Source organism: Vespa crabro, chromosome 2, assembly GCF_910589235.1.
Source record: "Vespa crabro chromosome 2, iyVesCrab1.2, whole genome shotgun sequence".
NCBI classification, from domain to species: Eukaryota; Metazoa; Arthropoda; class Insecta; order Hymenoptera; family Vespidae; genus Vespa; species Vespa crabro.
The window spans coordinates 5,540,400-5,560,399 of NC_060956.1; the positions used below are offsets into that span (position 1 = coordinate 5,540,400).

The window sequence follows — 20,000 nt, forward strand, 5'->3', positions numbered from 1 at the left end:
TTTTTTTCCAATTAAATCTTAATATTCACGGAATAAAAGGAACTGTTTATAATTATATTTTATAAGGAATAATTTGTAAAATTTGAATCGATCTTGTTACGTGCTTGGAGAAAAGATAATCGATTAAATTTACGAATTTATTCGATAACACTGGAATAATGCTTATCGGTAACGCGATAAATTGTCTTTTTTTTTGTTCTCTTTCATACAGGTTACCCTATCGTCATAAATATCCACGTAATCGTATGCTCGATTAATCATTTATTAAATTCATTCATCACTATCATTAATCGCAGTGGACGTTCATAGGCTTGGCCCATCCGGTTTAACGACTCGAACGACTATCTTTCGATACCTTCTTCCTTCGGCATATTTAATATCGGAATAATTTATATTTTATTTTATTTTTATATATATCTATATATCTATATATATATATATATATATATATATATATATTTGTTTTTTATTATTATTTTCAGTATGGAGACACGCCACTTCATACATCGGCGCGTTACGGTCACGCAGGTGTTACGCGTATCTTAATATCGGCGCTCTGCAGGGTCTCTGAACAAAATAAAGTAAGTAAGCATAGCGTTTGTAAATTCAATTTGACGAAAAAAAACGTAATGATTGAATAATAAAATTGCAATAATAAAAATGATCTATAATAATACAATATACATACGTATGGATTTCAATGCATTCAAATTTTAAACTTCGATCAACTTTAACATATACATAACGCTTAATCAAAATAAATTAAATTTTAATTAACTTTACTTGCAATTAAATTGAGACAAATTCTAATATCATCTATGATAGAAAAATAATTAAAATAAATCTAATACACGATTTACGATTTAATGAAAATCAATATACGAATACTTTCTACAGTCATTGTATATTATCATCGAAAATTTTGGGAATATATATATAAAAAAAAAAAAAAAAAAAAAAAAAAAAAATAATAAAAGGAAAAATTGAAAATTTCTATTAATAAGAAAACGAAAATTAATTTCATTAATAATATGTTTTCTCATTTATTTTCTCGATCACGCAGAACGGTGACACGGCACTCCACATTGCCGCAGCGATGGGCCGTCGGAAATTGACGAGGATACTTCTTGAAGCCGGTTGTGATAGGACGCTGCGAAACAAGCAGGGCGAGACAGCGAAGGATATAGCTCGTCGCAAAAACCTGACGGAGATACTCGAGATAATCGGTAAGGCAAGGAGCAAGAGTAGAGCCCGTAGCAAAAGTCGGGACGAGGAATCGAGTAACGACAAGGTCGATGGCAGTGGTGGCAGTGCTGTCGCTGCTAAGTGCGATAGAAACGAAAAGAAACGGGAAAAGACTGGTAGCGGTACCAGTGGTAGTAGGGATGGTTGTACGATCAAGAAGGAAAAGAAGAAACACAAAGGAGGTAGTGCCGGTAGCGGCGGAAAGACTCACAAAGTACATTTTGAAAAGGCTGTGATGGGAAGACAATGGTCACCTTATGGTTGCCATTATTATCCAGATCCAGATTCTTTTCCACAGCCAAGATTAGACTCGTTACCACCTGACCCATTAGGAAGGGGTGAACAATATTATCTAGACTTGGCTGGTAACATAAGAAAGGGTCCGGTTGGTGTAGGGTATACTTGTTATTGCGCACCTTTCTTCAGGCATATGGAGGCAAAGTTAGAAAGAGATAAGGCAGAATTGAAGGCACATATAGATCAGGCACATGAAAGATTAGATTTGAAAGTGGCTAATCTCGAGAGAAGAACCCGCGGACAGATTTCCGAATTAACTAGATGCGTAGCAGCTGAAAGAGCACGTTGCGACGAAAGACATCAACATCTTCAACAGAAATTATCACGTGGTGGTAGAGGTAGGCACAGTGAGAGACCAGCTAGAACGTCGAATGTAGACGATCAAGTACCTCCTACTCGTGCCAGATCTCTCGAGGATTTACTTGATGATAGACCACAGGATAGAAGCTTTGAAATTCCTGGTGAAACTCCTGTTTATCGAGGTAGTCTTGATGATTTAGATATTCCTGCTATACCTAGGCTAAGCAAATCGATGAAGGATCTTCCTTCGGGATCGGGTATGGCTAGGTCGACCTTGAGAGTACTTGACGTTCCAGCAAGATTGAATGAGACTTTCGACGGTGTCATCAGGCAAGATCGTAGCTCTCCTCTTGGTGCAGCATCATCGCCGTCTATGGGCTCGAGACAACAGACTCGTCGGCAACGGGTAAATCTGAAATATTTTCATTTTTTTGCATTATACCTGATCAAAGTTTGATTTATTACTTTGCCATTATGCTTTTATTTTAGACGTCTCTCTCGCAGGAACAGGGTACTAATATTAGCCAGGAAGAAAATAACGCGACTCGTAAAAATGGCGAAGAAAATTCAGGAGAATGGAGATCGTCACCGAGTCGTCGTAGCGTTCACGAGATGATCAAACGATTTCAACAAGTACCTGGCATGCATAATGGCTGGCGTGGACAACGTTCTGGTAGTAGCGAACCTACCAGCCCGGAACACAGTCAGTGTTCACAAAACAAAAGGATTCAACCACAGGGTGGTGTAGGGAATAACTGGCATGGTGAAGGTGAAGGTAACCTGAATATTCGGGAGAATCTCATCAGTTTTATTTTTTTCTTATTTTTATCATCGAAATTATCCTTTCTTAGATCGAATAAATGTCTAACGTATATCACATTCTTATTACCAATGTAGGTAATAACAGTGAAAGTAGCGAGGGAGAGGATGACATGGAACAACCAGAAGCCCTAAAAGGAAATGTTTCGAACAAAGGTGTTATACAAGAAGATGTTCATTACGACAGCATAGCCAGAATGCCTTACAGATCGCGTAGTGCTGTTTATAGTCCTACTCCACTCTTACACGATGCTCACAATGATTCTGGATATAGTACACGTATGTATGGATCAAGTAAGGGAGCCTCACCTTCTCTCTCAGGTAATGAAAATTCACATTAAACGTAGTAAATGGGCAAAATGTTCATGGAAACGTATTATTATAAATGAAACATTCATTTGAAATTGAAGGACAATTAGAATGCGATGTTATTCTACCACCTTCCCAAGGAGGTGCCTTCCCAAGTGGAGAACAATTGGCTGCCTTATTGGAACAACCAAGAGGACATGACTTAACTGTATACGAAAGAGGCGCAGACAATGTTGTCATTAATATAGGAACTGCGAGTCTCGTTTAATGTAATTTTCTTCTGTTTCTTTTTTTTTTTTTTTCTTTTTTTTTTGCGAGATTTATCACAAATGTGAACGTGGAACTTCCAAAGATGACGCAAAATCGGGCTCGCTCGTAATTTTGTGAACTCGTCATTAGCGAAAGGTAATTCATACAACTACGTTCTCCTCTATAGACTTATTCGCGTACCTTCTCATTATTTTTTAAACGTTGTCCAATACGTGCTCATTTTTGTAGAATAATAGCAATTACAAACGATTTCTTTTACATATACATATATATATATATATACCTGTGTTCATATTTTTATATAAATATTATGTTAAAAAGAGAGATCGAAATATTAGTTGTTTATAATTTGAGTACAAATATAAGAGTTTTTGTTCATCATATTAACGTAGTTACGAATAATCTTCTTCGATCGTCGTGTGTGTTGTAGAAATTTAATTCTGTTTGTTGCCATGCATCAAAAAAAAAAAAAAAAAAAAAAAAAAAAAGAAAAAAAGGAAAAAAAAAATGAAGAAAAAAAAAGAAAAAAAAATATATAAATTAAGAATATTTATTGCGCTACGTGTGCATGTGTGTGTCATACTATGTACAAGTTTTCTTCGAAATAATTTTTAGATTATCTTAATGCAATATAGAAATATATGAATGACATTGTATTTTTTATGCTCCTAATAATTGGTACAATGTGTCTTTTATTACACATTAAAGAATATACCGATGCTTCGTTCTTTCAGTATCAGAAGTAAACTCAGAGATGGAAGAGTGATAAAGAGGATCTCCCATTAATGTCATTGAATTAGATTTGTAAATTTTCACGACTACATAATCACCAGCTTCTATTTTTCTTTTAGTAGTTGAATGTTCACTGATAGGTATAGTGGCACAAGGAAGTAAAACTCTTATATTGTTATCATTTCTTCCTTGAAGTTTCTGATCACACTTCCTGCTCACCTACCAAAAATAAATGTACATATATCTCAATCTAATAAATATTTTTCACAATTGTACTGATATATATATATATATATATATATATATATATATATATATATCTGTTAGAAAAAAAAAAGAAAAACTTACACCTTCCACGAGTACAAGCTGTTTTTGACCTATGTATATACCATTCAACTTTTCTGTCTCTTTTCTATACAATGCTATCATTCTTTGGAGTCTATCTGATTTAACGTTTGCTTCAACGTCATCTTTGTATCGATGATATGCTGTCGTTTTCTATATTTGTACAACAAATATTTATGAATGAATATTTATCTTCGCATATATTGATTAGTCGATTCAGATTACCTCTCTCATACTATACGCGAATAGAAAGGCAGTATTATATTTGACTAATTTGATCAATGATAAAGTATCCTGAAATTCTTCCTCTGTCTCCCCACAAAAACCAGCAATAAAATCACTGGATAACGCGACTTCCGGTAATATATCACGTATGTGATTTACAAGATCAATATATGCCTCTCTTGTATATCCACGTCTCATTCTTTCTAATACAGCGGAATTACCACTTTGTGCAGGTAAATGAATCTGCTTAGAAATATTTGGCCTTTCTGCTATTAATTCGAGTACTTCGTTGGGAAAATCTTTTGGATGAGGTGACGTAAATCTGATAAAAGATCAATTTAATAAATATCATTTTATCATTTCTATTATTCATTAAAATATCTATCTTAAAATAATTACCTTATTCTCATTTCTGGATTAATTAGAGATACCTTATCTAAGAGATCACTGAATCTTAACCCACCCTTTTTAGTTTTATATACTGTTTTAAATCCTTTAACAAGATTAGTTTCTACGTTTGAAGGTGTATAAAAATCTGATTGAGATAAATCTCTATAACTATTTACATTTTGTCCTAAAAGAATAACTTCCTTTATACCCTCATCCGATAAATGTTGAATTTCATTAATAATACTATCAATAGGTCTTGATCTTTCTCTACCCCTTGTAAATGGTACTATACAGTATGTACACATATTGTCACATCCTCGCATAATGGAACTGCAAGTAATAATAAAATTATAATAAAATTTAAATTCTATTTGGAAATTAGATAATGTAATTGATATTAAAAAATTTCAAATACATTACACAAATGCACTGACAGAATTTGAATCAAGCCTAACAGGTAAGATATCTGCATAAGTCTCATCAAGCGATAATAAAACGTTAATAGCAGTTTCTTTATCGGTTTTTGCCAGAAGTCTTGGTAAATCCTTGTAACTATCAGGACCAGCAATCACATCTATTGCATGTTCTTTTTCTAATATTTTATGCTTCAAACGTTCCGCCATACATCCTATCGCATAAACGAATAATAAAAGGACGATCATAAATCATAGTATCCCTTAATATATTGATCATACCTAATAATCCAATTTTTAAAGGAACTTTTCCTATCCTTTTTCGTTTCATATGACTTAAATGAAATAACTTATTCCATATTTTTTGTTCCGCACCATCTCTAATAGCGCAAGTAACTAAAAGCACAATATCAGCATTTTTCATATTATTCGTAAATTGATAACCATGACTTTTTAATATAGACCATATTATCTCTGTATCATTGACATTCATTGCACAGCCATGAACATCAAAATATACTGAAACATGAGTAAGAATGATATAAATATTATTCTAGAAAAACAATCTCATAGATAAATAAACAAACGTTATTTATATTTACCTTTTTGATTTTGACCATGTACATTCTGAATGTATGGAATATTTTCAACGGTAGGAATATTGGAAACATTGTTATCGTGTTCATTGTTTTTTATCAAAAAGTCTCGAAGGGACAATCCATCTTTGGGTAAATATGTTCTTTTTTCTTTTTTATTATCACTGAAATTATCGACATTAGATACTGTCGAATTTAGAAATACAGTAGTATTTAATGTACGACAATTATAAATGTCATGAATATTGATGATTTTCCATAATCGTGCATATTTATTTAGACATTGTCTTGATGAGACATAACATAGATTAATAATCCCTTTCATTTTTATCATTATACGTTTCACATATATACGATATTAAACATAATCATTTTATGTGAGACTCATATTAGTAAATTTTTAATATAGGCAAAAATTAGAATTGAATCGAAGAGAATACGAATTCTAACCTAATTTCCATGATTTCCGCCATTCCTTCGCGACTTGCGCGCTCTCTAGTGGCAAATATCTTTTATACTCGGTTATATTTCTTTTTTTTTTTTTTAAATCCTATTTGTAGACTTTTTTTAATCTTATTTCTATATCTGTTTCCACAATATCTTTCGTATATATATATATATATATATATATATATATATATATATATATATATATATATATATATATATATATATATAGGAATTAAAGGGATTTATCGATATAATAATAAAGAATATATTGAAAATAACATAAGAATAAATTTCGCGATAAAGGAAATTCGGACAAATGAAAGGTCATTCCTAGAAAGATTTTTACGATTGGGGCGGCTTGCTATACGATAAATACAAATTTATTTGATTTAATAATTTTTCGCTGAAACGTCGTATATTAACTTATTAAAAATTTTTTCATTATAAATTTTCAAAGGTTACAAAACAAATTGAAATATACGTATGTATGTTAATCTCCTTTGTACAAATATCTCTGAGGACTTATACAATATTCAATTCTTTTGATTGTATTTTATAAGATATGTATCCAGTTGTATGGAAATATTACTTGAGCTCGGTAGAATTGATAAAAACGATATTACGGGAAAACAATAAGTGTGTATATATATATATATATATATATATATATATATATATATATATATATATCATTACCTTAATTTTTCAATCAAACGGTTAACATCTCTCGTAACAAAAAAAACAAAAGTTAGAAACAATTAACATTCAAATAAATTAACACAAATTTCCAATTTTATTTCATTATTATATTTTCTATGTTTTTGAAATCCAAACACATCTATTTACGACTTATCGATAAAATAATACAATAAATATCTGAATTCTTTTAAAATTAAAATATCTTCCTTTCCTGACATCCTTGGTGTGACGTGTAATTTTTTTTCCTTTCTTTCTTTCTTTTTGTTTTTTTTCTTTTTTTTTTTTAATTTTTTTCTCTTTTTAAATATTTTTTTTTAAAGGCTTCCTCAAATGCGCATTTTTCGTTTTGTTTTGTTTTTTTCTTTTTCTTCTTCTCTTATCTACCAAGTTTAATCAATCACAAGCACAGCTTCAATCAAATTGTTCGTCCATTATGTCGTAATGAGATTTTTACTAAGCGAATATAGACAAAATTCAATCTTATTCATTCTGCACGTTATTTTAATCGTACGAAATTTCATGTTAAATATATAAAAGCGTGAAAAGAAAAACGGATTAACAAAAAGGGCACATAATTTCTTTTTTTGTTTTTTTTTGTGCATACACGTAAACTGTTATTATAAAGAGGGGCAGGGGAAGGAGGTAAAAATAAGATAAGAGGAAAGATATTTTATCACCGCTACTCTACACTGTATTTTTTGTTCACATCTATTAAATGTATTAATTGCAACTGTGACGTCTTCTCTAAGAATATATTGCAAGTATTGGCTAATAATTTACAATTTACTGTTATATATAAAATAGTAAAGTCAGATAATATAAGAATGTTCTTACCATGATGATTCCCTTTTTTTTTTCTTTTCTTTTTTTCCTTTTTTATTTTTTTTCTTTTTAAATCTAACAATTTATTCTTTTAATTATTATTTCATTAAAGCCACAACTGTTCGCTTCATGATTATCTTTATATAAATTTGATAATATCTAGGACACTCTTTCAGCTTCATATTAATCATTAAAAATATTCTCACTTAAAGTTCATGCCAAATTTCAAGCTCACATATAATATTAACACATTGATTATTATACCCACATTTGTAACTCGCATTTAATGTTTCGTATGAGATTGTAAATGCTTTTAATTCTATTTATTTCCATACTTTTTTTTTTTTTTATTTTTCTTCTTCTTCTGAATTTATTGTAATGTTGTCCCTTGTGAGATAATATTTAGAACTTAGATAGTTAAGTATTTTAATTTAATCAATTACACAAAGGAAATAATGAAGGAATCAAGTGATAAGTTTAGAATTAAAGAATAGCAAAATAATAGAAAAGTATGATAATAAAAAGTACGATCTCAAAATTTAGAACCTCTTGGTTTAAATCAGTAAATAAAGGGGGGGATCGTCTGAGTAAGATACATTCAAGCACTGAAAATGCTACCAAGCGCTGACAAAAGAAATAAACTTGTATTCTTATTTTATGAACCTTACATCTTATACAAAGACAAAAAAATCAATTACCTCCTGTATCGGCATTGCAAAATAGAAATTTGTAAAAATCACTAAGGCTAAGTCAATTAAGTAGACATTTTTCTTGTTTACTGATGAATGTTCAAGGAGAATCAGGCTAAAGTATAGCGTACATATGGGACTTCAACATCGTTTCCTTCGGCATCATTACAGCAGAGTTCAAATACCAATGCTCTTACATGTGGCTCCAATTTTTTCTTTGATACTTTCTTGACAACCTCAGACATCAATAGGCCCATACGCTCTTCGCATTTTGGTTTTGGCATAAAGAATGAATATAACATGCATACACCTTGAGATAGCATAGTGACTTCGAGATTATGATGCTTCTTGAAATAATTTAAGAATTCTTTGAGTGTAAGTTCTCCCCTTACTTCGAATCTATCCCATAATGTCCATTCTGTATCATAATATTTTAATTTAGGTGCAGAAATAGGTTCAGAAAATCCAAAGAATGGTAAGGCCAAATTAACAAAACCATTTTTATAAACGGATAAGTCTCTAACACCTCTGGTTAATTTATATAACTCTAGGCATACCAGTCCAGCTACTACAGAGGTTGTTGTAGCTATTGCTGGAATAATCTTTCCAGCTATGAGCTTACTCTTATGCCTATCTGCAGGTGCAATTTTGTAATTAGTAGCACGTAAATTTGATGCTGCCACAATGAAGTCTATATGGAAATTAGAATCATCATCTTTTTCAAATTCCTGAGGATATAGTAATAACCCATTGAGTTCTTCAACTTTTGGCAGTTCTTCTTGTAATTGACTTAGCCTTTCATGATCAATATTTCCACTGCCATTGGATACTTGAACTTGAGAATCTGTTTCTGCTATTTTGACACCTGACTTTGGAGTAAACTCTGGTACTTGTACGGTAGAAACAATTTTAGCAATCTCTTCGCGATCCCGATTAGTTTTAATTCCATAGACTTTTGCCTTTAGATTAGCAGCAGCAATGATATAATCCATATGTAAAGTATTGTTTACATCAAAGATCAAAGGATCAGGGCAACGTTTTGGCCCAGACCAAAACAATTGTCCGCTCGATGTTACTTGATCCGGGGGAAAGTTAAAAAGTAATTGTCTGATTTGATTACTATATTGCTCCTGCCAGTGACAACGAGCCCATGCAATACAATCCGCAAATGTTTTAGGTCTTTCATCTATCAATGCAGTTTTAACAGATTCTAGTACTTCTAATGGTTGTGTACCAGGCAGTTTTAAAGTTCTTTCTACAAACTGAGAATCGGAAATATATTGAGCAGCATTTTCAGCGGCTTGTCTGAATAAACCTTCAAAATAATCTCTAGCCCATTGTAGAGTATGTTCTATTGCATTAGGGAAATTCTTTAAAGTACAAATTGGTATACTCTTTTCTGGCGGATCTTGTGAGGAACTATACGATTCGGTTAAAAATGGGACAACCACTTGAGTATTACCCTTTGTACCTAATGTACCAGATTCCAATAGAGATTTACGATAATAGACACATCGACGATCCATATAAATGCGTGCATTAACATTATCCAAAGCATTAGCAACTCCATCAAGATCCTCAAAGAATTCATCATTGTATATCTTTTCTGTTTCGGCACAAACTCTATTTTCATGGGCAATTACTCTCACGTCAGGATTCATTCCTGTGATAACTCTTGCAGCTGTAGACGATTTTGATCTTTGCACATCGGATGGTCTGAACAAAAATTGTCTATTCAAATTCGATTTTTCAATCAAGTCCATATCTGTTACGGTAACATAACCCTTTTCTGATCCAACTCCTATCATAGCAAAATTCTTCAAAAGCTCACAACCAATGGCACCTGCTCCAACAACAAAATATTTTAGATTACCAATCTTCGATTGGAATGGTCTTCCAAAAACAGCTATTTGTCGATCGTAACGGGTACCAAGGGGACTGCAATCTTTTTCTTTAGGTTGATCTTTAGGTAGACATTCAATGGCATCAAAGTATAACCATTGATATATAGGATGAAACTTTCCAGTGCAAGCTTTCATTACTTCTTGAGCTACAATTCCACCTATTGTAGCATTCATAGGATTCAAATCACCGGAAGAGATTTTAGCAAATGTTGTCATTAAATCGTTATTGATCTCAATATCATCTTCAGTTTCTTTTTTAATATTTTCAACTATTCCAATAAATGCGTCAGCATCTTCCTGATTCCATGGTCTAGGCATTCTTCCCTCATTCTCACGATAACGATCTAAAGCTTTAAACGCTAAATGCAATTGTTTAGGATAATCGAATTTTCCATAATCAGTTATTAAGAATTCTGGTTTCTTCAAAGCTTCATCAAGCGATAGAAAATGCAATGATTTTGGTATTTTAACTTGCGTTACAATTCCGCCTCTAATATATTCTGAATACGTTGATGTATCACCAATGCTAAAGGTGTACGGACCAAGTACTTTTATCTTTTTAGGTTCACAACCATTAAGCTCTGTCATGCCTTGAATTTCTGAGAAGGTTACGTAATCACCATCTTCCATACCATGACGTGTATCATCTAAGCAAGTAATGACTCCTTCTGAATCCTTTGAAATACTAGCGATCATAGCACTCACAGGCGGTTCACCATTGGTGTCTACAACAGTGAATGAATTACCAAAATCACAGAATACCTGAGAAAAGAGACCACGAGTATCTGCTATAATAAGCGCTATATCGTTCTCATGAGTTATTTGAGAAATGCGTAATTGTCCGGAAAGAGGTGTTTCCGACAGAACCACGACCCTAAATTTCTTAATAAAGGATTCCGTTAATGGTCCTGAATAGTACGAAGTGGGGACATAATTGTTAAGCTCTGAAAGACGATGACAACAGGCAGCGGCACGATTTTTACCTAAAAAAAAAAAACAAACAAACAAACAAACAAACGAATCAAAAAAAAGAATCAGAATTTTATTATCAGACGAATCATTTAATTGAAATAATCACATAGGTCCATGGAGTTCAATGATTGTTTTCTTTTTTTCTTTTTTTTTCTTTTTTTTTTTTTAAATAATTATTCGACAATAATAAACGACGTTAATATTTACCTATGTCTTCCTCGGTGAGATAAAATTGTGAACCAAGATCTGAAAGTTGACATACGGCATCGTCGTGTAACGTGACAGATTTGACACCGCCAAGGATGACATTTTTTGCGACCTCTACACCAAGACCACCTAATCCAGAAATCAGGACGTCGGATGTTGCCATACGACGCATTGCATCGTGCCCAAGGACATAAAGCTGCCTGGAATATAGACTCTCGTCGATTTCGGCGGGAGCCCGGGATGTCGAGCCGTTTTTCGCCATGTCTGCGATCGTCGCGGAGTCGTCGGCACCTCCCGTTGTGGCAGCAACGCGTCGCTTCTTGGCTGGGGGGTCAACGGAACTCTCCACCACCTCAGCACTAGACATCGGACTTCACGGATCGCCGTATTATGTCCGTCGATTCGTTCTTCTTATCAACCCGGCCGACTTAGCAGCACCACTTTTTCTTTTATTTTCTTTTTCTTTTTTTTTTTTTTTTTTTTTAACTTCCTTTCTCTTTTCAATCACCGAATTTTGGGGCTTACAAACGCGCGCACTACCACCACACCAGCAGCAGACGCACGATCACTCTACACAAGCGCCCCCTTTGCCTCTTACCTTTCTTCCGTTTCACTCCTATCTTCCTCTTTCCTTTCTCTCTCTCTCTCTCTCTCTCCCCCCCCACTCCTCACTCTATCACTCTCTCTTTCTCTCTCTTCTTGTCTTCTTCTTCTTCCTCCTTCTTTCTCCTTCTTTATATCTCTATTATTTTTATTTCTTTTTTTCCCCGCACGTATTTATTCCTCCTTTTATTCTTTACTCAAGGACGATACAATTATTCACATTCACCTTCTTTTTCTTCCTTTTTCTTTTTTCTTTTTTTTTTTCTTTTTCTTTGCTTTTTTTCCCCTTTAGAAAAAACTACGACCCAAAGTCTGTATTTAATAATGTTACCGTTACCTTTTCTATATTCCGACGATCCCAACTCATCGACAATCGAGTCTTACACTATTTGTCGTAGGAAAAATACGTTGACTTGTTTTACAATGATTAAAAATTTTCTTGAACTTTCATTCGCCAATATTACGTACGACGTACACCCAACCAATCTTGCCACATTGATGCGTCGTCCCTCTTGAAAGACGAATTTTGTTGCCAGCCGGACGGTCGGTAAAGTAGCTTATTTTTCGTGTGTTCGTAAATCTCGTAAGTCAAACGACGTGGAACTTATATATCTCTTTTCTGCTTCGAGTTTTACAAAAGGATATAGAAAATGATTGAACGAGGTAAGCCGTTATTATTCATTACTTTCATTTTTTTTCGATACGTCGATGTATAGGTTCCTCTCGTAAATAACTCGTATATTTCTTCGCATGCTCATTACAAAGATAATTATATATATATATATATATATATATATATCTTTCCCTTTATCGATTTAGTCAAATGAAGTTGGAAACAAAGGATCTCTTAGTAAAAATGAGGTTGAACGACTGAATCGATTTATTACTTTTAACCGGAAGTGATTTCATACTCGTCCAATTTTTCACTAAAATATCTACGGCTCGATTCACAGTTTCCTTTGTCCGCTATCGTCACTTTTCATTTCCTATCGATTTCTAAACCATTTCTTTGTCCAACTTTACGATCGATTTTTATCGCGGATGTATCAATTGAATGCGTGTAAAAACATATATATATATATATATGTCTGTATTAACATATGGTATATATGTATATGTACTATATCATCGCAAAATCATTTTCTTTTATAGGAATCAATAGTATCAAGTATGACATATCATATTCCAAGAAAGACATTATTATTTGTCAGGATGAACGTTTATACGATTCTCCGCGCCATCTGTGGAGCTTACGGAGAAACAAAATTACTGAAGATACGAGAAGGCGCGAAAATATTCAAAAAAGAATATTTGAAATAACGTTCTGATAAAATATTTTAAACATTTCTATAACATTCGCATGGATATTTTCGATAAAAGATATTTATATTAAAAAGGTAAGTAATTAAATTAATTAATCATTTTTTTCATTATCTTTCATATTTATTCGTTATTATTAATTTCTATTATTTATTTCGTATTCTGAACGATAAGTCATTTGAGATTTCACGATATTTAATTTTGGTTAATCATGAATGTCATTTGAATAATAGATTGAAAGTCGTATGAGCTTATAAGAAAAACAGTTTTACGAAGGTAATTACGAAAGAACGAGACGATAAAAGTGCGTAGATCATTCTTCGTCCTTGTATGGTTTACAAGACTCGATGAGTTTCAAACTTGCAAGAGTATATATATATATATATATATATATATATATATATATATATATATATATGGCGTCCATTTACTTCCACAGCAAGTCCATATATGGATAACGGTTTTAAAACCACCCAAAGACATTCCTTATTTTACTTACTTTCGTATACATATATTTATATATGTATACAATATATTCTGGTTGATACGTGTTAATAGGTCATTCTTCCTTTAATGATTCTCACATAGTATAAAACAACATATAGTGTCACAGATGTTTTTTTATTAAATCTGTGGTAAAATGTAGAAATAAAAAAATTCAAAGAAAAGAAAAGAAATGTTACATGTATAACACTTCCTTTAAGAATTAATTGTTTGTATTTCAATTGTCTCAAAAGTAGAGAGACCAAGATATGGATTATTAAAATAGATAAGACATACACACTTTTTTATGAATAAAAATCATTATTTTCTTTTATATACAAGAAGTATTTATTTAATTAATACATACAATTGTTCTCCAATACGTTAATTCGTTTTAAATATATATAATATATAATATATATATATATATATAAAGAGAGAAGAAAAGGAAACAAAAAAGAAAAGCGAGGGTTCAACGGGAATTATTTTGCAGCTCCTATCATCGTCAATGGAGTCATACGATACGCAACGATCTACGTAAGTGAACGAAGAGTCATCGACGGTATCGCAACGATATTTCTCACCACCAGGATATTCTCGAACAACTATTCTATACCCTCCATCTACAATCCTACCTTATGTTTCTACAAATATAATATACATATATATATATATATATATATATATATATATATATATATGTATGTATGTACTTACAAAGGAATATACGTTTAAACGATTAGATTATGTGAAAGAGAAAGAGATAATTGAAAAAGGTATATATGAGTGGTAAGAGTGAAAGAAATATAAAAAAGAAGGGACACGAGGGAGGGAACGGTGATGCTGGTGGAGGAAAGAGGTGGAGGTGGAGGTGGGGGTGGAAGAGGAGGTGGTAGAGGAGGAGAGGGAGAATTAGAGGAAGAGGAGATTCACGCGTGTATATATAGAACAGCCCCTCACCCCTCAGTGAGGGCCGAGGATGATGCCGAAGGCGAGGGACCGCGAACTATTCTTGGAGAACCTTAGAACGCGCGGAGTAACTACCTTCGATGTCTTCTCTCTCCCGATTCGGCGCCAGTAAACGTCAGTAAACCGCTGTAAGCCACCGCGAAAACAGTAACGCTCGAAACGTACGAACGGAGAAGATACTTTAGTTACTTACTTACTTACTTACTTACTTACTTACTTAATTACTTGCTTGCTTATTTGCTTACTTATTTACTTAGTTAATTAGTTAGTTAGTTACTTATTTACTTACTTATTTACTTACTTATTTATTTATTCTCTGAGAATACGTCGGAGAAAGATTGTTATATTTGTGTACGTAAATATATATATATATATATATATATATATATATATATATATATATATAAATAAATATATATGTGGATTAGTAATCGCGCGTGTACACTCGTGTGTTTATGTGTTTATGTGCGTGTACGTTTAAGATTTATTTCTTCATTCAACTGAGAGAGAGAGAGAGAGAGAGAGAGAGGTAAAAAGAAAGAGAGAGATTCTCAGGCACAAATATATACATGATTGTATCATTAAGATTATAACATTTTATTAAGTACGTTTAATTAAGTTAAGTGACGTGCGAACATTATATCGTTCCTCTCTTTCTTTCTGTCAAAGTTTTCTGTATCTCTTTCTCTCTCTCTCTCTCTCTCTCTCTCTCTCTCTCTCTCTCTCTCTCTCTTTTTAGACTGTGAAATTTAAATACGATTCCCGCGAAAATATTCTCACGTATTTTTAACGATAGTATCTTCAAGTATGTTAATCGTAATAATTGAGATTCGATCCTTATGTGAAATTCTTCCGTTTTCGTTTCTTGCCTTTTTTCTTTTTTTGTTTTTTTTTTTGTTCTTTTTTTGTTTTTTTTTCTTTGTTCTCTTTGTATCTATTTACGTTCCCTCGGTCAACTTTATTTTGTTGGAAAGATTTTTGTTTATCCGTTCGAGAATCGATTATTATTTTCCAACAGAATTTCCACGAATAAACGTTACTTTTGTTAAAAATAAAAAAGAAGGAATCGCCGTGTCTATTTTTAACTTATGCTATTATTGGATAAGTGTACTTTCTAACTCTCACAGATTCGAATTCAATTCTTTATATGTAATTGTAATATTTTATTCTAACATCCAACGTTTATTATTTTAATTAATTTGAACGTGATTTTAATGATCCATATGAAAATATAATAGAAATAGAATATTGTTCTTCTAGATTCAGCTTCTTTTGAGAGAGAGAGAGAGAGAGAGAGAGAGAGAGAGAGGGTGAGAGAGAGAGAGAGAGAGAGAGAGAGAAATTGACTGGACTATTGAGAAATATGATTCGATCTAATATTTCTATAATTCGAATTAAAATGACGAACGTTATTATTAACGATTTGTAAATTATCATTGTATATATATCTTGTATATATATATATATATGTATATATCATATATATATACATATATACATATATATATATATATATATATATATATATATATATATGTATATATGTATATATCATTCTCTTATCTAATAAGATATAAAGATTAGCGTAAGTAGTTAAGGTCTTCGAAGTATAATGATTACAAAGTCTACCCTTAGCTCGTAATATTAGACCTTGGGAAAAAATCGAATATATCTTCATATCCCAAAAATATCTTGGCACAGAGCCTTAGCGGATGGGGTATTCTAAGTCAAACCAAGATTTGCATCTCTATGTCATGGATTCGATTGGTACCCAATTTATTATTTATCAAAATAAGAATCTATTAGAATTGATTTTATATAGAGTTCATCTTGTAGGAGACAATCACGCGAATTTAACGGAATTATATTCACGATAATTCAACAAATCGAAAGTTTAATTAATTTATTTTCGACGCGACTTATGGAAAAAAAAGAAACGTTAATGAAATTGCAACATCGTGCGCAATGCAGATGAGACTTTCACTGTCCCGAATGCAGGAAAAACATAAAACAAAAAAAAAAAAAAAAAAAAAAAAAAAAAATAAGAAAATAAAAAAAAAAAAATAAAAAAAAAGAGAAAAAAACACAGAAAAAAGAATAAAGAAAAAAAAAAATTCCTCGGTTCAACCCTGACCTCAGTTCGCGTTGGGTGCACGCACATAAACGCACGCTTAGGCGTGCACTTTTACACGTGTCCTATATCGTTAACGATGAATAAAACGTTTTAAGTTTCAGAGAAGGCTCCGCGTATCTTTGTACTAGTGAGTGAAAACTGGTCTCGGTTGTCCTACCACGTAAGGAGAGGATTCCGATAGTAAACGGGGAGTATATAACGATAGAGGAGATAAGAGGAAGAGGGTAAAGACGGGTCTGAACTCCAGCGAGCTCCAGGATTACTCGACAGATTGCGCGCGCACACGCCTCACGAGTTTCTCCAGCTGATCTGAGAAACGCCGTCGGTATTCCTCGGAGAACTGACGTCACCACTACATTGAACGATCTCTCATCGATACACACAAAGTAAATAAATACATGTTGTGTACACACACATAAATATATATACACATACATATAGATATCTATACGTATGTATAGATTCAAAGAGTGAGGTAGTAACGTTAGCATTCCTCTCCCCACCATGACTACTGCCTTACTACTTGTTAACAGGGTGCCCGGTTACCACCACCACCACCACCATCACCATCACCATCACCACCACCATCAGCAACAGAGAGCCGGCCGATAAAATGAATCAGAATGATAAGTCAGTCAAGTGCGAGAACTCCGAGGAGGAAGAGTGCGAGATGGTCGAACGAGAGCTGGCCGAGGATGCACAGTGGAAGCGTATACAACAGAACACCTTTACGAGATGGGCGAACGAACATCTCAAGGCCATCAACAAGAACATAGACGACCTCGAGTGCGACCTATCGGACGGTCTCAAATTGGTCAGCCTGATCGAGGTGCTTTCTCAAAAACGATTACCAAAACATAATCAAAGACCTACCTTTCGGTCACAGAAATTGGAAAATGTTTCGGTGGCATTAAAATTTTTGGAGGACGAGGGTATACGCATCGTCAGTATCGGTGAGTGAACTTTTTCTCTATTTCTCTTTTTCTTTTTCTTTCGTAAGCCTATCATCTATATCTCTAACTTTTACCTACCTATTTGTTTACCTTTTATAAACGTGATAATGCTTCTTATATGAGTGATCCAAATTTCGTTTACTCTTCGAACGTACGCGAATGGAAAATTTCCAAATTCTATCTATCATACCGTGCACTACTGTTGTTGTTATTGTTGTCTTATTCGCTGAATACGCAGGCGCGCGCCCGCCACGCATACGCAAGAACGCACCGCGTGGTGTATCTCTTTCTGAAGATGGGACGGAAAACATTGATTGATCCGTCCTTCCTCTCGATGTTATAATAACAATATTTCAATAATAATATCACAATATTATCATCCATATATTTGTATGTATGCATGTATGTATGTATGTATGTAGGTATGTATGTAGGTATGTATGTATGTATGTTTGTTTATATGTTTGTATATACACAAATTATACAAATGAAAAAATATATATAAATAAATAAATAAATATATATATATATCTTTTTTCATTCGTTTTTTGTCATTACTTTTTCTGAATTAATGTTGAAGGTGATCCACACACATACACACACACACACATCTCACTTTCTTGTTAATTTGACGTATGTAAATCTAAAAAAGAAAGTATCTACTTATACATTGATATTATCTCATCGAAACTGTTATTTTTTCTTTGGAAGAACGTTCCTTTCCTTTTTGTAATTCCTACAAATGAAAACATTCTTTTTATCATTACTTCTTATTCTACAAAGTAAACAGACGATCGTTCATCGTTAGCTAAGACACGTTGATATATAAATATATATATATATATATATATATATGTGAATGTGTATGTACGCGTGTAATAATAGTTATAGGCTCTCTTCGGTCGGAGTTATTGGCTTTGACATTGACATTGTGGTTTGATAACCGTATAGACGCGTCTGCCAGAATGTGAAGATTGAAACTATCGGACGATCGAAATGGAGACAGAATTGTAATCGTTCTTGCTATAAAAGTCAGAGTAATTTTTATGGCATGTATCATTCTTTGAGAGGTATGTGATTAATCTTTTTTTTCTTATCTCGTACGAGGTCGATAAGAAAAAGAAAAAAAAAAAAAAAATAAAAAAAAAAGAAAGAAAAAAAATCAAGAGAAAAAAGAAGAGAGAGAGAGAGAAACGAAGAAACGAAACGGGGAATAAAAAAAAAAGAAATTATTTCAACAACGGTTACGTACGTATCATTGGTATTTTTAATTTTTTTTTTTAGGTTTCTTTCTTTTTTCTTTTTTTTTCTTTTCTTTTCTTTCTTTTTTTTTTTTTTTTTAAATTTTATTTCTTACGAACACTTAGATATATTTTCGACGGAACGTCGAACACCTAACGATGCAAAATTCGAGACGTTTCGTCAGCAAGAAATCTTTAGCCCGGAGCACTTTAGCCGAATCGTCGATTCTATATGATTCCAAAGGAATCGTTCGTCTCTCTGTAATTTGAGTATATACAGAGTGTTTATCGATTATAACGGTTTTCGAGTGACATCATAGACGCAATTAGAGACACATCTAGAAGTATGCGGTTATCAATAGCGATTCTCTCTCTCTCATTCTCTCCTCTCTCTCTCTCTCTCTCTCTTTTTAATATAACATATATTATTATATTACATATATTTTATTTTAGTTTATTAATATATTAATATTGTGATATAATAAATTTCGTATATTTTTTATTCGAATATATATATATATATATATATATACATATTTATTATACGCATTGTATATATGAACACACATATATGTATGTGTATATTCATGTAGATACTTTCTCTCTCTCTCTC

The 20,000-nt window shown here is 32.6% G+C and overlaps 4 protein-coding genes and 1 long non-coding RNA gene across 18 annotated transcripts in view; 3 read left to right on the forward strand and 2 right to left on the reverse strand.

Annotated features, from left to right (window-relative positions):
• Positions 1–3,787, forward strand: part of LOC124421631 (ankyrin repeat domain-containing protein 6) — a 133,645-nt gene extending 129,858 nt beyond the window's left edge. For 8 of the 9 annotated variants that reach the window (XM_046957029.1, XM_046957023.1, XM_046957026.1 and 5 more), the window contains 5 exons: positions 483–581; positions 1,064–2,248; positions 2,332–2,617; positions 2,740–2,982; positions 3,072–3,787. In XM_046957029.1, the coding sequence (XP_046812985.1) occupies positions 483–581; positions 1,064–2,248; positions 2,332–2,617; positions 2,740–2,982; positions 3,072–3,238 (1,980 nt within the window). In that variant the 3' untranslated portion in view covers positions 3,239–3,787. The remainder of the gene's footprint in view (positions 1–482; positions 582–1,063; positions 2,249–2,331; positions 2,618–2,739; positions 2,983–3,071) is intronic. The other variant, XM_046957022.1, reaches the window with a different exon arrangement.
• Positions 3,788–3,878: 91 nt separating this feature from the next.
• Positions 3,879–6,458, reverse strand: LOC124421632 (CDK5RAP1-like protein). The gene is made up of 7 exons (XM_046957032.1): positions 5,948–6,458; positions 5,628–5,864; positions 5,353–5,560; positions 4,942–5,262; positions 4,543–4,864; positions 4,321–4,470; positions 3,879–4,191 (listed from the first exon to the last, which is right to left on the reverse strand). The coding sequence occupies exons 1-7, from the start codon at positions 6,273–6,275 to the stop codon at positions 3,943–3,945; spliced, it is 1,815 nt and encodes a 604-aa protein (XP_046812988.1). The 5' UTR covers positions 6,276–6,458; the 3' UTR covers positions 3,879–3,942.
• A 717-nt stretch (positions 6,459–7,175) lies between these two features.
• On the reverse strand, positions 7,176–12,944 carry LOC124422126 (ubiquitin-like modifier-activating enzyme 1). Its single transcript, XM_046958161.1, has 2 exons — positions 11,685–12,944; positions 7,176–11,488 (listed from the first exon to the last, which is right to left on the reverse strand). The coding sequence occupies exons 1-2, from the start codon at positions 12,049–12,051 to the stop codon at positions 8,712–8,714; spliced, it is 3,144 nt and encodes a 1,047-aa protein (XP_046814117.1). The 5' UTR covers positions 12,052–12,944; the 3' UTR covers positions 7,176–8,711.
• Positions 12,813–14,424, forward strand: LOC124422127. The gene is made up of 3 exons (XR_006941795.1): positions 12,813–12,950; positions 13,440–13,684; positions 13,841–14,424. It is a non-coding gene; the product is annotated as an uncharacterized LOC124422127 (long non-coding RNA).
• A 545-nt stretch (positions 14,425–14,969) lies between these two features.
• Positions 14,970–20,000, forward strand: part of LOC124422124 (filamin-A) — a 42,397-nt gene continuing 37,366 nt past the window's right edge. For 2 of the 6 annotated variants that reach the window (XM_046958156.1, XM_046958154.1), the window contains exons 1-3: positions 14,992–15,220; positions 17,289–17,579; positions 17,727–18,146. In XM_046958156.1, the coding sequence (XP_046814112.1) occupies positions 17,807–18,146 (340 nt within the window). In that variant the 5' untranslated portion in view covers positions 14,992–15,220; positions 17,289–17,579; positions 17,727–17,806. Of the gene's footprint in view, positions 15,221–17,288; positions 17,580–17,726; positions 18,147–19,076; positions 19,217–20,000 lie in introns of those variants that run through there. The other 4 variants (XM_046958152.1, XM_046958153.1, XM_046958157.1 and 1 more) reach the window with 4 other exon arrangements.